The 18,282-nt window shown below is 38.6% G+C and overlaps 1 protein-coding gene across 6 annotated transcripts in view; it reads right to left on the reverse strand.

The window, feature by feature from the left end:
* The window catches only part of ZMYND11 (zinc finger MYND-type containing 11), a 108,300-nt gene that overhangs the window by 8,848 nt on the left and 81,170 nt on the right, over positions 1–18,282 (reverse strand). For all 6 annotated transcript variants that reach the window (XM_013952574.2, XM_013952573.2, XM_067291922.1 and 3 more), the window contains 8 exons: positions 11,087–11,164; positions 10,563–10,655; positions 9,001–9,088; positions 7,459–7,514; positions 6,714–6,791; positions 6,048–6,166; positions 3,967–4,174; positions 1,897–1,965 (listed from right to left, as the gene is read on the reverse strand). In XM_013952574.2, the coding sequence (XP_013808028.1) occupies positions 1,897–1,965; positions 3,967–4,174; positions 6,048–6,166; positions 6,714–6,791; positions 7,459–7,514; positions 9,001–9,088; positions 10,563–10,655; positions 11,087–11,164 (789 nt within the window). The remainder of the gene's footprint in view (positions 1–1,896; positions 1,966–3,966; positions 4,175–6,047; positions 6,167–6,713; positions 6,792–7,458; positions 7,515–9,000; positions 9,089–10,562; positions 10,656–11,086; positions 11,165–18,282) is intronic.

The following is an 18,282-nucleotide window of genomic DNA, read 5'->3' on the forward strand; positions in this document are numbered from 1 at the left end:
CAAAAGTAAGTGCGTGGATGGGCCAGGACACTAACCTCACCACCCTCACTTTCCAAACAGTACTCGCTTCAAACCCAGTGGCACTACTAAAGGGGCGCTGCATGGTTTCCCTCTGCCATTCTCCTTGAAGGAACTGAGCTGTGCAGCCCACATGCCTGAATTATGTTGGCAAACTCTGGGCTTACACTGGGCTCACAGGCTGCACTCGTGTCTGTAATACTTCATTTATTTCATAGAGCTGCTGCAAAGATTGATTAATATTTCAAAGGTGCTTTGAAGATGAAAGGCTAATGAGCATCTAAATCTTGTTTCTAATAACAGAACTAGACTTGGATAGCCACAGCAGATTTCTGTAATTACACAGTTATCAGGAAAGAAATCACAGTTACTGTAGTGTACTGCACTGAATTTAGTTCCCTATGTTATTACAGTGTAATACCAATTGTTCCTCCTCTTCAGAACGGATAGAAATAATATCTCTGCAAACTATTACAGAGATTTTAGGTGTCCAAAGACACAGAGAAATGTTATTTCTTTTAACTTACATTTTTTAAAGCTTGTTTAACAGGGCAGAGACAAAGCTTACAGTCCTTATTACACTAGACTTGTTTGGGACTGGAATTTGTGCTTGTCTGTGAGATGGGGCACTGGTCCCATTGATCAAAATGCTGATTGTGTATTCCCTTTGCAACCAATTGCTCTTTAATATATCGCTCTGATTGACTTCTGGATCACTGACCAAATATGAGCAGTGCTAAGAAGGCAAATGTTAAGACATAAATATAGGAAGCAAATCACAGCATTTGCTTGACAGAAAACACAGTAAAAATGACAAGACATCCTCAGTTACACACAGCCCAAGGAAGATTGCACTCTTCCTATCTTGCACTTAAATACACTTTGTGCCCCAGGGAGCTACAGTCACAAAAGATGGTAGGTGTACTACTAACTCCATCGATGAAGGTGTCTCGCTGTCTCATGAAACCTGCAGTTCTGAGCCAGCCCCGTAGGATCAGCTATAGGTCACAGATGCCCGGATGTGAGAAGTGACAATGTCTGTCCTTCAGGCACCAATCTCAACCCACATAGCTCTGGTGCTGAACTACCTGAAGCCTCCTCTATAGTGGAGTCCTGAGTCCTGTTCCCAGGACTGTTTCTGTGTGTAACAGTAAACATGTCTTTTTTTCTTTTTTCTTATCCAATGACTAATCATATGCAGTTTTGGGATACACGGAATTACACAAATAGCTTATATGGACTTTGCTTAGCCCTCTCCAATAGAAAGGATTCTTTCAACTTTCCCTCATCAGTTGTTATGCTTTTTCTTAGCATTCAGCCTGCCCGCTGAAACAAGGCCAGCAGAAAATACTCAAAAGTTAAGAAATACTAGATTTATGGCTGTCTCAGCAACTGCCCCCTTGTGTACAAGCATAATAATACAGTCCCTTAGTTATATGATCACAGGCTATTGTTTCCCCCACTTCCTTCAGTGCAGAAGTTGGATAGACAAAAAAGGAAGTTCTATGGGCAAGTTTGGATGTGACGTTTTATAAATTTAATATCCTTGATCTTGTAAAATAAAAATATTTTCTAACTGCTGTTGTTTATTAGTTCAACAGACTTATTAAACTAGCTTGAATTTGTCAGATCTAAAAAAGTTATAAGTTGACTGTTGATTTATTCATGATACAGAATATTACCATAATGATACCAGTGGCTTGCACGTGGCAGGTATCATTACGTTTGTTAGCAGTGAGGATCAAGCTAATGGTGCTGGAACTTCTAAGACTAATACTGTAAAGTAAGTAGAAGGTGACAAAAAACAAAGTGTCTATGACAATTTCAGACTTTTTCTATTTTGCTAACTCTACAAACATGGTAGTTGAGTTTACTTACTTCTTTCTTGAGTTCCATACTCTGGTTACGTCGTCCTTTCTTTGCTCTTGGTTCCTGAGTAACCTTCAGCTGTGAACATTATGAAAAGAATATTGGATCATTCCAAAAAACAGCTCAGATGAGTACCACTCATTTTAGAGTGCTTTATGTACCTTCTATTTGGGATTATTTGTCATTTAATTTAGCAAATAGCTGAATACTGTTCCTAAATGAGAAGTGCATAACATAAGCTTTCTACATTGTCAATCATGACTGTGATCTCATGAATGAACAAAATAAATGAACAAGTTCTAACATTCAGTATGTATTTACCTTAACCATTCTTTGTTTCATTTCACACAAAAATTCAAACTCTTGTTTTCTGGAAAATTCTAATATCAGCAACCCATAATTAGGCAGCAGATCTTGCTGAAGCCAGAAAGCGGCAACGATCATAAAGAGAATGTATATGGGTAAAGATAACAAGATTATCCACACTCGCTATAATTGATTATGACGATATACTTGGAGAGTATTAAACTCCATGCTTTAGAACAAAAGCCCATCTCTAACCATTAGGAACCAGGGTGAGATCTAAGTGAGGGGTATATTATCTTATATTTGTTTACAGCAAAACTTTGATTTCTTTCTCCAAAGCATCCAGTACTAGCTAGTGTTAGTGACAGAATATTGCAGAATACTTCAGAGCCCTGAGTTGGACGGCTACTCTGCTCCTGTATCTGGGAAACCAGTGAAACAGATATAACAATTAAGCAAGTGGGGTGGAACAGAAGATATGCAAATGGACACTTTAAAGCCTATGATTAATACTTCTGAAAAACTGGGAAAATGTCTCTGTTACCTTTCATGAATATTATTATATTATATACTATTATATTACCTTTCATGAATATTATTCATTCTATATTGCTGCATGACTGCATACACTGCACTAAATCAAAGGGGCTACAAAGGGTTTGCTATGCAAACCAGGCTGAAAAGATAAAAGAGTTTTGGTATGGAGCATCCCCTTAAAACAACATCCAGTTCTGTAATCAAGAAATTTTTAGCCACAAATTGGATGATAGAACTGTTTGACCAAAGGGCAGAGGAAGAGGGACAAAACAGATGTAGAGAGGGGATGGTGATTTCAAATGACTCAAGAAGACGTTGCCAAGGAAAAGGCTACCAAAAATACAGAGAAGCATCCTGCAAGCTATTATAATCTTCCTGCCAAGTCAGTGATAGTGAATATATAACACTTACTTGGACAATGAATGACTAACAAGGTTCAGCTTTGATAAGGAAAGATGCATATTGGAAATGCAAAGTTTTATGTCTTGGGTCTGTCTGCTTTTAATCTTTTTTAAAGCAATATAAATTTCCTTGTTTTGCAGAATTATGTTTGCGTTACTTTAGTCAGTCACTGTCACATGCTCCTAAAGTGCAATGTTTGCACTTAACTTTAGTTGGACTTGCTGAAAATGTCATGCATGATTGGTGTTACTCAGGGATCTGTAACGTAGGATATAGTCCAAAGTGAGCGTACCCCAGCTGCGAAAAGGCTGAACAGCTACAGGGCCTTCCCTTGATGGGTGTCCAAGGTGGCAGTGTTGTAGTCCATCTGATATCCATGACATTTAACATGAACATGCCTATTTAACTTTAGAAATCTTGGTCTGTTTCATCAAGGTGCTACAGGTGACAAACTTCTTGAAACCACCCAGAGGTCATCCAAGAAAATTAGGAAAAAGAAAAACTTTATACTCTTGCTATTCCTCAGCTACAAAACACAGGAAAAACAAACCTTTGAGTCCTCCTGTTGTCACCATAAAAGACAGGGCACAAGACTAATTTACAAGTAAAGTAGCCCAATATATGTCATCTTTTAACTCAATGTATGTCATCTGTCCAGGTTGCCGACGACATTCACAGTCCTGGGCAACTGGCTCTTGCTGACCCTACTTGAGCAGGGGCGTTGGGCTAGACAATCTCCAGAGGTGCCTTCCAACCTCAACTGTTCTGCAACTCTGTGATTTTTTGTATTCTTTAATAAATTGCACTAGTTGCACACGTTGTGGTGGCACTCACCTGTTCATTGCTGGTGGAGGAGATACTAGACTCTGCCTCTTCTTCCCCTTTATCCTCATTCTTTGATTTCCAAAATCTCCCCTCGCGAAGGAAACGCTGGTGCAGTTCCAGCTCATCACAAGCCTTCTTCCAACCCATACTGCGCTTCACATGCAGCCGATGGATGTTAACTGTGATATCTTGAATGTTTTCTGAAGGGATCCAGGCCCTTTTGAATACATGGTACAGACAGGTTCAGAAACATTAAATATGCATGGGGGAGCTTAACCTGAGACACTGACTTCAAAAGTGGACAGAGTTTCAGCGAGGCCCAGTCACTGACAATTCCTATTTACTTAGAATTTTTGTATGTTCAACACATATGGAAAAACAGGCCACCTGTAGTTAGACATTTGAGTTCTTAAAAAGAGTTGTCAGTTGTTGGTGCTATGGCTGAAAATCTTTCTTTGTCTTTAATGAGCCACAAAAAACCACAGAGCCAACAACAGTACAATCTTCTGCCTGCTCTCTCCTTAAATGCCCAGAGTCAGACAGGGAAACATCCTTACTGAAGGTTCATCTGCTAATCCAATTTAGCCCTTTACCTCTTTGCTATAACTATTAAGGGAATGCAACCAAGTTATCACTTTGAATGTTGATATTCTGTGGTTTGGGCCCCTGTCTATCAGGCCTGAACTCATACTCTTTTGGACTGGATTTCTGCCAGGGACTTGGTTCCAAAGGTACTTTGTCCTCTTAAATATTTTCAGAGAGTCCTCACAGAGTTAGATGTGCAGCTCTTGACATTTTGAAAGGTTACACTAAGCAGCACTGGATATTAAAGAAAAAGAGTCACTGCCATGCACATCTACATGACAGAGTAAATATAAATTAAACATCTGCGGCCAGATTCTCAATTCTTGTAATATAAATAGCATTTCAGTGAAGTCAAAGAAACGATGCTAATTTATACTAACTGGGAATCTGGCCTTTCGTTTTTAAAGTCCAGCACAGTAACAAAGTAATGACACGCTAGTAAAACATATTTTGCCTTTTCTACCAGCACATGTTTATGTAAAGTTGCAGGCACCTCATCCTACAAGTGTCATGTTGCTTTATTAAATAGTTTGATGCTGTAAGAACTTAATGCCAAAACTACTAATGAGATAAGCTGCATTTGCAAACAGGTTACTATTTCAAGATAAATCATTCTATGATTGCAACACAAATAAAGGTCCTTTACACACTCTATGCTTATTAGAAAATCTACTTGGTAGATCATATAATAAATGAAAAAACATTATATAATGTGCAAGTTATGTTAAAAGCCATTTAAATAAACAGCTTCATAAAATACCGTTACTGAACTCTCAAAGCCTTTTTGGGAGGCACCAGAATATACCACTTTCCTAACAGCCATGAATTGCTTTGCAAACGTCTCATCTCCTCACATGCAGGCATATAAATCAAATGGCAAAAGAACTGATGTACATACATTATAGTAACACTACTATAATACTCCCAAAAAGCTAAACCAAGCAAGAAAACAACTGCTGGAGATGGAAGTAAACCCTGATCTCTAAGGGCACAGTTTCTCATGTAAAGAGTTACTCTCTGAAATTTCAAACGGGGTTGCAATAAGAGTTCTGTCAACATTCTAGCAGTAACGCAGAAACATTTTGTGATGTATATCATGTTACTAAAATACAAAACTGCAGCGTGCCTGCTCAGATGAAAACATTATACAAAGCCAATACATCTGGTAGTAGAAGGACATTTCTGTCCAATTTCTGCCTCAGCCTGGATTAGCAGGCTGCTACAGATTTGAAGAAACAGTCCTATGGACAGCAGTTCATTTGCTTTCTTTAATTAAAACGGCATTAGGTAACATCCCTAGGGCAACTGTGGAAATGGAATCTCTCAGCCACTTGGCAACTTCGGATGTGTTAGACTGAGCTTCAAATTTTCTGAAACAATTATGGCTAAGTGCTCAGTCTTTCTAATGCTGGCAACTAGTTCAGCCAGGATTTACAACATCACAGATGAGATAAACTTGTTTAAGTATGGTTTGTAAAAAGCAGCACATGGAATTAATAAATTACCTTTGGTGGTGATGGCCAAAAAAGCGAACATCAACTTGATTGTCCTCTTTCTGCATGACCTTGGCTGGCCAAAACCCAAAGCCTTTCATTTTGGCCCAAACCAACTCATGATTAGGTATCTGGAAAAAATGTTGTATTTATTATTAGAGATGAAGTATTATATTAATTTGTCCCACAAATATTTGATGGTAATAGCATACTAATATCTTAAGAATATAGTTGCTGTTTATATCTAAGTGCTTGTTTTTCATTTTTATGTATTCACAATACATATTTCCTTGTCAGAGGTATTGCTTGGATCAAAGTCAAAAAAAGACAAAGTCTGAAAAGGGTGTAACTGTCTATCGAAAACAGAGATCCTAAGCATCCCCAAAATTAAACTTGTCTTTATAGCTTTATCCAGATGTAAAGTTCTATTTCTGTAAGCTCCTTATTTTCTTGTGAGACTGTTGTAACTGCCTGATAACCAAGTTTTATTACCCTTATTGTTACTGCTTTGAACTTCAATCAACATTTCACACGTGGAAAATATCCAGACTTAGAAAGTCTTAACTATACATTTGAAACAAGCCTACCGAAGTGGAATATTCAATGCATGAATAAAACCAAAACTGCAGGTATTTACACAGAAAAGCAAACAAATAAAAATCTGTGACAGCAACATACGCAAGGATAGCAGAACCAATTGTCAGGTCGTGCATTTGACAAATAGAAACAATTCTTGCAGAGCTGCAGTTCATCCAGCTGCAAAACAAAAAACAGGTAAGTAAGTCCAAAAAATCCTAACTGTGTGACCTCAATAGCATCACTCTCTCTTAAGTAGTAATATTTTTCAGCCCTGCTTGTTAATTTTGTGGAGTTACTTTTGTCCATGCAAACTAGAGGTATGAAACAGGTGTGCTGAGAGTGGATGACAGATAAGCTGCAGAAACGTTATTCATGGTTTAGAAAATTGAGGGGATATTTAGTAAAGCTAAAATAGAAAGAATAATTTTTTAAATTCATTAAATATTTAAAGCACATTCTGAAAGAAGTAATTTAATTATACAAACAGAGCAAGTGTGACAGCTGCCTGTAACTTCATTTTTCTGTCTCTTCATTTTTCAATGCTAACAACAGAAGTTGGTAGAAATCTCACTTCAGGTTCAATTTATATTAGTAAGTACAATTATTTCTAGCCCAACTATGCATTACTAGATTATTTCAAAATTAAAATTTGAATCTAGGTATTTTCCAAATGATAGTCTAGTTGCAAAAAAAAAGAAAAGAGGGTTCTGAATCAGAAAGTTATAAGAGAAAGTCTGCAACAAAATTCACACCATTATTTTTGTAATAAGAAGAATCACTTTTTTAGGTTCTGATATGAAAATCAAATAGCTTGTCTATGCTTTGGTTACTGGGTACTACTTACTTCATGACACGTGTCTTTGTAAAGCATCCTTGCTATATCAGCTTGTTCACTGTCCGCTATAAATTAAAAATAAATACTATGAACAACCACAGTATGATCATAGTGCTCACAAAAATTTGCAACTGTCATTGCTATGACTTTCATGCTATAATTGTCTTGCTTGAAAGTACAAAACATTACTCAGCTTCTTGCATAACCCTTCCATTTAAAAATTTGTAACCATCAATGCTATATTTGTTTGCTCTTTCATGTTTGTATGCAAAAACCCTGTTGGGAGCACTGAAACCAAACAACGCAATAAGTATACATCTGTGGAACAGCAGCAGGGACATGGGGTTGCTTTTAATATGAATACACTATTTCTTTCTCTGCTAATGTCTTAATGATACACTGCAATCGTCCTAAAACACGGCTCTCTGCTTTCACCACTTTATGGCAAAAGAGGTTAAAATCACATAAAAATTTTTGCTTAGAGCGCTGCTTCTCAGCCTGCTTCACAGTTCCCTCTGCTCCTGTGTATTTCTCTGTTAGCACATTCACATCTCTCCCAACCAATTGCAATGTGGGTTTCCTGAGGCTGCGAACAGAACTGATGCCCCCTCCTCCCGTTGCTCCAGGCACGGTCTGTGTCTGCAGCAAGAGAACCACGTCCTTCGTGAAATGAGGCCTCAGGAGAACCTTGTAACTGAACCTGGTTGTAGCTTCTGTAGGCTACATGTTTTGGTGGTGTTTTTCACTTCCAATCAGATTGTTCCACAATACCAAACAGTCATATAGTACTTTCACTACTTAAGAAGAATCCCTTTTAATGCACTCAGTGTTCAAGTCCTGTATGTCTCTTAGCTCTCAAACCTTATGAACCAACATGTGTCGCCTCAGCAATCTAAACAGAGAACAGGTATACCCTTGTTTGACTGCCCACAGCTCCCTGCCTTCCAGCAGCCGCTCTGAAGCAACTCTATCTTGATTTTTTTCTAAGTAACCCCCTCTGTATTAGTGGGTCTCTTCAAAGTGCAGCCTCTAGCCAATTTTATAATGTAGGTAGCCAGCATTAATCTTCTCTGATGGCCATACCTCCACACTGCACCAGCAGGACATCCCTATTTTGTCTGTAGCTATATTTGTTGTCTCCATATGGGAAAAAATTGCCCACAAGGGAAAAAAGTGTGTGCGTCTATACTTCTGCTGACACAGAAAATCAAAGAGCAGACCTCTTTCCACCCTAGAACAACATATGTATACTGGCAGAAATCTGCTTTCTGGACCGACTTATGACTTAGGTTGCAGAAGAAATAGGATGCTAAGGGTGCAAATTCCCACTGAAAGTTTAGCCAGAGAGGATGGAGACAGTTGTATAGTAGGTGGGCAATAACATCCTGTAGCAGGCAAAGCCCTCTTGCAGCTCATTCTTTGATTTGTTAAGGCTCCCTACTGACCTTATCCACCTTTAAGATTACCAAACACCAAATTTAATCCTGAACTTGTGATTTCCTACAGGCAAAGATAAATCAAACAATGGAAGTAGTAAATGTAGTACTCTACCTCCATAGAAAATCACGGTGTTGTGTAGAAGCAGCTGAGCATCTGCTTTGAACTCCTCATAACTCCTGTACTTTCCTTCATTGACTTTCTACACAAAAGAAAACATAGGACTGTGAAAACGTTGCTAAAGTGCTGTACCTGTTTTATGCAGAGAAGCTTTCACAGAAATCTGCATTATGCAAGTCAGATTGGTCATTGCCTTTCCTGCGTACCGAAGGAATACTTACAACTCTTTGACATTGTCTGTCGGTCCACTTAAACAATGCCCAGATGTAAAATAGGTGCTTTAGTGTTTGATTAGGTTGAAAAGCTCTCTTGGTTATAACAGGGTAAATCTGGAGTAGCTGTGTTCACTTCCACTGTATAGATGGAATATGATGTTGCCCAAAACAAATAAAGATACATTCCCTGAGGTGTAGATTTTGTACCTTCAAAATACATGCTAGTTTCAAATCAGTGCTGACTGCCTTTTTACTTTCAGGATCTTCACTTGACAGTCACTGTTTTCTGATGAAGGCAGATTGCCTTAGTCTTCCAAACTCATAAAAAAAGCTTACAGGGAGCCATGCAGTGCATTTTCTTGCTACAGCCTTTTCTCTGATAAGGAATACAGTATTTTCAGTTGTGCTCCCTTAAGAGCACCTATGAGAATTGTACGGTAGACAAAATATCATCAGTTTCTGGCATACTATCAAGGTCAAAAAGACCTTGTGTGGGAGCAGGTGAAGGTGACACAGTGACAGGAAGGCCTGATGTATTTTCAGGTACTACCAGTGTAGCCACTACTTCAGGACAGCAATGAACAGTGGTGGTCTCCAAAACTGTTAATGTAGCTATTGTTTATCCATGTGTTTCAATAATATAATAATTAAACAAAGGTTCTTAACAGCTATGGTTGTAAAGGGTAATATATACTATAACATGTCATAGCAATCCAGTTGCAGTCATGAAAAAGATGAATATGCTATTCATTTTTGTCATATGTAGTTGATTTGTATGAGTCATGGTCAGACCTTCACTTCAGAAAAAAAGGACAACATATTTACTAGTACTTTATTTTTGGAACAGTTAACACAAAACAGATGTTTTAAGTGAGTCTTGCTTTTTTGTCATCAACAAAATGATCGGCTCTTTATGAATCATTCAGATGTTTATAAAATTGACATCTACATAATGCCTTAATGACTAAAATTGAAATATGGTCAAACACATTTGGCTAGATATACAAACACAGACGCTCAAGTCCATATTCAGTGACTTAAATAAAGGGTACTTTCCCTAAAAATTTCAACTACCAAGAGGTCTTAGTAAAAGCCTTAGTGAAAAAGGAATTGAGGGTACTCCATGTCTGAATACTGGGCAACACTCAAAATGTTTTTATTTGGTTACCTACTTACAGAAAAAAGTTTGAAATTTTAACTCCCGTATTCAATGCTGGAAACAATGTTGAAATATTGAGCATAAAGAGAATTAAACTGAATTAGTGATTAGCCCTTAAGGTTTACCTTCACTGTTAAAAGACACCATAAACAGTGTGAAAGTTAGAAAGCAAGTCACTCTACCTCCTGTATAGTAGGAACATCAACAGCTGAGTGCACCAGCCTCCTATACATTGGGTGTTTGTTGTCCTTCCCTTTCTTGTTTAGGTCTATAGCCTGAAAGGACCATGAGACAGTGCAAGTTATTGCATTTAGAATCTGCTTAAAACACAAATGAAATATTAAAAAATTGCAATAGTTTGGAGTATTCCAGGTGGGGAATACACAAAGCCAATTTCTGGCTCTGACACCTACAATGACATGCCAGGTGGACACCCACAGAGAGACTGACTCCACGTGTCTCAAACCTGAAAAACGCCCATTTCAGAGGATCCATGGGCCCATGGGATAAACTACTGCTGCCAGAATGGTGACTGATCTGAACAATGAGACATGATAAGTGTGTGTTGACATACACAAACCGCTTATGACAGGGGAAATAACACCCTCTCGTACCCTCTTCCCTGCACAGCCACACATGGCCAACCACAATGCACCTGCCACAGTGCAACCCAACACTTTGATAAACTTTCCTGTTTCTGACTCACCCGCTCCTTCATACGAGAGACTATGAATCGCAGGTATGTGCTCATCTCTTGTTTACTTGTGTTTTTCTTCTTGATACTCTGTTAAAGAAAGAGAGTTTCATATTATTATTATTATTATTATTATTTTAAACTTGACTTCAGAATTCATTCATCAAAAATTTTCTCTGTGTCACATTTTTTGAAAAAGGAACTTTGCGTCACATTATATCAGATGATTAGGCTTGATTTTAATTTGCACGTATGTCAATAAAACTTTGTCAAAAACTCCCATGTAAAAAAGTGTCTTATTAGAATAAAGTAATGAAGAAAGCCATTTTAGGGAATAGTTTAAAATGTATTTAATGGTCTACTTATTAGCAATGCATTAGTATCTTCTACAAAATAAGAAATGATTTAAAAAAAATACTCTTTGCCATGCGCTCACACGATTTATGTGCTTACTAGACAAACAGACCATCTAGGATGAACTCAAATATAGGATTGCTCTAGCTAGTAAAACCTCGGAGCACGTTTTACTGCTCAGGAAATATAGTGGCTGTTGGTTTTTGTGGTTCTTCCCTCACAAAACCTAAGCCAGATCCTGGAATACAGACTGTTTCTTTCCAGCAGTTTGCGATCCAGAATTTTTTATCCTCATCTTGGACTAGTCTAGAGACTTATCGCCACCCTTTGAGGTCAGTGCAGGCTAGCAGGAATCACTCCACAGAGCAATCGTGCCGCTACAGAGGTGGTGGCTTGCTGCGAACGCCTAGCTCTGGGCTGCAAACCAGCATCGCCGGGGCTAGACCACAACGGCTGTTCGCAGTTCAGTGCTTTGCCTTAAAACAGGTAACTGCAACATGGTATCTGCTCTTTGCTATTGCACGCTGTAGTTCTCCAAAATAAATGTGCAGCAAAACAACAGTGTGGGCTCCGTGTTTATTGCCCTTCAAAGATTTCCAGCTGCCTGTACTTCTAGCAAAAATGCTGACTCTTTCTTGCCTCTCTGAATGCTCTGAGGGCCGAGCGTCAGGCTGAGCTCTCCCCTTCTCATGTCTCACCTCCATGCAAACTTGGTGGGCTGAGCTGGCTCTGAATTACACCTGCCTCTTCAAATTACAACAGTTTTCAGCAAGATCCCCATAACTGTGCAGCTGGTTGCTGCTCAGCAAACAAGATGCACAAGAAGAAGCAGAATCCAGTTCACCACTTCCTAACAGGTAGCTAAGAGACGTATGGGACTTAAGAACCATTCCTTACTGCAAGTGTTTTATTTTTACTAAAATATTCCTATATGACTCTGAGAGAGTCATATATGTTGAGGGAGCAGATATGTTGAGTCCTATATATAGAGGGAGCAGAGAAATGTACAGAGAAGTTACTTTCACATATTTACTTGGCAGAGTATAAATTATATATTAATACTGCCCCCCCCCAAAAAAAACAACCTATAGGATTTGATTGAGCCTCCTCTGCTTATATTCCTTCTGAAAGATGTTGAAGCCACTGGCAGTCGCATGTTGGCCCTTGTGTTATGGCAGGTATGTAGCCTATACATCTCAGGACTGTACTTACTACCTCCATCTTAAAATAAAGCAAAATTGTTCACAGCACTACAGATGAAGGTGTTTATTTCACTGCTTAACAGCATGGACAGCGTCTTTACAAAACTGTGCTAAAATATTTCTATTTAACTGTAACATGGTATATGCTGTACTTCCAATTGCCTCTGCCCAATAATCACAAACCTACATGGACACTACCGTCCAAGCAACAGCTTTTTCCCGGCAGGACACTGCCACTACTGGGCAAAAGTCAGGATTGTGGAAGGGGCCAGCACCAGGCCTTTCTAAGATTTATATCCCATCCAAACATTATTTTCACATTGTTAATGGTTCCCAGATCTTCCTTCCAAATCCTAAAATGAGTAAGAATTTTAAAAGGTTTCTGTGCTGTATTTGTGAATCACCTTCTGTATATTCACGTTCTACTTTGTCTGCCATGAGACTGTGAATTCTGCTTCATGTCGCCTATTCAGTTTTGCATAAGCTGACATTGCTACTGCATGGAAACCCAAATGTGCACTAAACTTGCTGCATTATGAACTTGCTGCTGTCATTTTGTCATTTTAGGCAATGCAGTGCTGTATGCTGGCTAATGACACAGCACTTTAACGGACTGAGACTCATTAGGACACAATAAAATTCACTTGCACAGACTAGTCCTTCTGCACCTCTTTTTCTGACATGGTTCTGAATTTATCATCTGCTGGAAGTATCGCAGAATTCATGTGAACCTTTTTTTTGTGCCTTGGTGAACAAGACAGTTTGTAAGAGACTGTGTTAAGATAGATGGTTTACAGTCTTATCCTCAGATTCTAATAAAAGATAGATAGCTGGCTTTGTATCATTATCTATGTCAGCAATTAATATCATTTAAGCACCAATGGAAATTATATAATTAACTTGGCATTTCAGGCAAACTTCAATTTCCTTCTTTTCCTCCAATTCCCTAAACTGATTTATTTTAGGAAAAATTTCATCTCCAGGTTCCTCTACCAAATGTTGAAAGGTAGTGAATTTAGGAAATCAAAGCCTATGAGCCAGCAAAATGTCTTTTTACGGCAAGGCTACTCACCCTTTTCAGAAACCAAGTTGTAATCAAACCACTTCATTCACTTTTCAACAAAGATTAGCCCTTTACGGTGTACCACTTACACATTGTTTGGAAGCTAGGATGGAAAATGTGTATATTTTTTAAAAAAGCTACTATATATTTTAAAGTTTTATACTGTTCTCAGAGAAGTCAAAATAGAGCCACTTAAAGCATGAAAATGGATAATATTAGATAGGGGATAAGATTTTCATAAAATCTGATTATATTGCTCTGACACAAGAAAATATACCTGCTTTATGGTCCCTTTAGAGCCAGAGCGATAAAGAAGCAAGTACAAATGAAAATTAGGTCTCTTAATTTCCTCTTTTGGGGAAAGGAAAACAATGATGGTACACTGTGAATTTCTAAAAGTGGCAAGATCTGCTATGATATGCTACTATGACCCCTGTTTACGTATCAAGTTTCTTAGGAGGAAACTACTAAGCTTCGATCCAGGTCCCACAGACATCAGGATCTTTATACTTGTAGGTATCCTGTTTGTAGGATATAGCATCTTAACATAGGATGATTCCTAAGTCATATGAATTCTTAGAGAAATCTGCAACCCATCTGCTCTGAATCATGGTGAACTGAAAAGCACTGGAAGCACTGGCTTGGTGCACTTAGTGGACATAGGAGCAAGGCCAAGACTCTAACCTAAATCTTTGCTTGTGGGTGCAGGCAATACTTTATATATGCCTTATTCTCTGCAGCACATCTACTTCTTGGAAGCTGGTACCTGCAGGTTGGATTTGGACTGCTGTTTGCATTAGATTGTCCAGATTAATACTGCTTAGCTGTTAAAGAGGGTTGCAATATACTGCACTGTGCAGGTGTGACTTATTTAGCAATTCTGATGTGTTCATAGTGCAGGAATTCTTTACAAGACTTTATGAACTATCCAAAGAAAGCAGCAGCTAGGGATACTTCCAAGTAATGCTCAGTGTTGCAGCAGCACTGGTTATGGTGGAAGGGACTATCCTTTCCACCGCAAGTTAGCATGGGGCTGCCAGCTCCCTGGGTGATAGTATCATCAGGCTGCAGTTGTTCCAGTTGTTCATTTGAGGAGAAAAAAAAATAGAGAAACTGCATAGTGTAGGTCTAAGAAATGCAAGGTGTTAGTGCCAGCATTCTGGCTAACTATAAGCATTTCAATTACATTTTCTCCATGTAAACAGGTTTCCCTTACAGTGTCCTATTAACCAATACTTTTTTTTTCTCTTCCTCTCTCAACTGCCATGTGTAACACAAACATCAAAGAGCTCCATTTCAGCGTGGGCTGCAGCTGAGTGGTGGATTAAAGTGACCGTTGCTTAATGACAGATACATCTCTTTCAAGAACATACACAGCTAAATTAGGCAGGAGAATTTTCAGCCCCTTAGATGCTTTTGAAATTGCTGCAGATGAATGCATAAGTTGGTTTCTATCAGCATGGTGCAGGGAGCACCTTCTGAGTCAGAAGTGCCCTATGAATTACATATAGTCCCATGTGCACAGAGAAGGTGGTAGGAGGCTCTACGTGGAGGCTTCCCAGTTTTCTCACTGGTGCAGGCAAATTCCTTCATACTTTATTAAATATACCCTATGCAGTTTCTAATTCTGCTGGCTTCCCGTTTTATTCAAGGGTGCATCTGGCTGCCATGTGAATGGCGCAGAGCACTAAAGCCTCAGCAGACATGGGGTGTGCACGCTGAACCAGGTGGCCATAGTCTCAAGACCTATGGACCCCCGTCCTCTTGCCCATCAATTCATAGCTGTCATTGGTGTGGTAACGCCAAATCCTGCTTATGGAATACGTTCCAGCGTATCAGTGTCACCTAACAAACTCCTGAGAATTTGCCTCCTCCAGGACACCCCAGTAATAAGCCAATACCAGTCTCCATATCCTCTTCCTTGCTTCCATTTTATATTAACCAAAACAATCTTGATTGACAGTTAGTATCTAAAACTCCCCTGAACTGATTATTTAAGTTACTTTACTTCAGTAACCTTCATCTTTCTGCACCTCTGAGCTCTCTCCTGTTTGTCATTCTCACTTGTCACATTATGTCTAACGCTGATTGCAAACTGCATGATGATGTATTTTTATGTATTCTATGAAATGCTTAGTACAGTACCAGAACTCGGAAATAGCCTATTTATAGAATACTTATCAGCACAGCATTTAATATCTCTACAGTCTACTGTACTCTCATAGAGAAAACACAGAAATATTCAACCACCCCTTATGACAGGTAAACTGGTTGCAATTTCTTGTAAAGCATATGCAGGGGAGATCAATGTCTGATCAGATGATTGCAAAAAAATTAACTAGAAGTCAAGTGAGACCATCTTAATGATTCTTTTTGTGTTGCAGATCAAATCTGACCCTCTGGGACAAACTATATGACACCATACATAATTTTACCTTTCTATAAAGTTACTTTAAAAATCAATTTTTTAAAAAAGAAACAATCGTAGATGATTACCCCCAAAATGTGACCAAATTTCTCCCATAAAATCCATATATAATTTGTTTCTATCTATTTTTCCAAAACAAAAAATCAGTATTTTTGCAGTACTTCCTGTAGTTTTTATGGTGCTAAATTAACAGCTAGAGAAAATTAAATTCCTCCTGTTATCTGCCCAAAGAGTAGCAACAAATATACAAGTCTCCTGCGACCCTCAGAGACCCAGTGCACTAACCCTGTCTTGAATGGACCATTACAATAGTGGGAAAAGGCTAACTCAATCTCAGTCCATTTGATACCGAGTCTTTCTCTTATGACCTGTCTACCAGGAATTTGGCTGATAACACCAATTTATTTCACTTAAGCTTATGGTTAGTCAGCAGCCAGTGACAATTTTCAAACACTGCAACATGGTTGGAATTGAACTTTGTTTGACTCTGTCTCCTGCTGAGAGCTATATAGGATGCAAAATATTCAGATTGGTACCATAAAGTTTAAAAAAAAAAGGAGGCAAGCCAGGAGCTGGACATTCGTGCTTACGGACGCAGTGGAGACAAACTGCCAGCAGGGAAACAGAATTCAGAGCGAGGTTTTCAAGGGACTGTTATAAACGTTACGGGAGGAAAAATATTTTAAAGTTATGAAAAATCCTTGGCAATGTCCTTTATAAAATGTTTCTGAGTAGTCAAGTGTGCAAGATAAAGCTGCACAGGTTGATTGAACTAGTACAACCAGCAATTGTGAAACGAATAATCCAAAGGCTTGCTGACCTTGGCAATGTTACAGAAGCAATCTTTACATAAGAATGAAGTGTTCTTCAGCTATTTCACCCAGTATATTAGCTTTCAAACATACTTTTGCTTCACCTTTGTAAAGAGCTTTGAGATCCCTAGGTGAAAAGTGCTATGTCCAGTTATAAGAGCAAAGTATGAAAAGAGACGCATCTCTTTGTCCCAGCTATTACTTTTCTACAACATACATATTTACTGCTGATAATGCAAAGTAAATCCCATTGCCCTTACGCAAGATAGTTAAACTTTGTTATGTCCTCTGGACATCAGCCAGGGCTCTCTAAACTACCATAATTTTTTGAATACAGGCTTCTCTATCTCTTTTAAAATAAAATTAGAACAGTCAGTTCCTGGAAGGGGGAGGAAGTAGCAGAAGCATACTGAAACCTGAAACAAGGATGGCAATTCCCATGCCTACCTAGACCTCCCCCTTGCTTCCAGAAACTGTGCAAACCATCCTAGTCTGAGTTTGGAGTATCAGGGCTTGAAATGAGCCTGATTAATTACAAGGGAAATAGGAGATGCCAGCAAAGGGGGAAAAGGGATGCCATGGCATTCAAAATTCAAAATGATAAAATTCAGAGATTGCCATATTGGCTGACCATCTTCTAAGGCACTGAGCAAGCCAAAGATCTCTGGGTCAGGAAGTAAATAAAAGTCTCAAGGAACTCCTTTTAGACTTTGTCTAAAATAATAAATAAATAACAAAGAGTGGACCAATATGCAAAAGCACACATTGCACATGGATCAGGCCTGAGTTTTGTAACTTTTTCTTCACTGATTGAAGAATATTTGTTTAATATCATTGCCATAAGGGATTTCAAGGCCCCAGGATGAAAGTCAAGCTGATCTCAAAGCTGACTGCCCTACATATCTGTGTATACTGCACGCAGTGATTCAGCTTCTCCACTGTGACAACAACTAGCTTAGCATGATGGCTTAAATCACATTCACATCCCTCCTCTCCCCAGGTGTCACCTAAAATCCTTTCCAGACAAGAGTGGAGACTGGATCCAGTTTATCTCATTTTAACTATAAGAATAATCAATATTTATTATGAGAATCAACAATGATTAAAAAGATCTATTTAAAAATCTAAAAGCAATTCAACAATGTATATGGTCATTCGTTGTTTTTAACAAAGGGAACGTTGAGTACTAGATTAAATGGCTAGTAATTTGATACAGGGAGATATACTGCATGTTCTTATTCTTAACTGTCTTTCCCTGCCACCACTTCTTTCTCATTCCTTTTGACTTCCTCTAGGCAGGCTCTATATTCTTGCCCTTTTCCTAAACCCTGAGAGATCTCAATTTGAGG

The sequence above is a fragment of the Apteryx mantelli genome, chromosome 2, assembly GCF_036417845.1.
Source record: "Apteryx mantelli isolate bAptMan1 chromosome 2, bAptMan1.hap1, whole genome shotgun sequence".
Lineage (NCBI taxonomy): Eukaryota > Metazoa > Chordata > Aves > Apterygiformes > Apterygidae > Apteryx > Apteryx mantelli.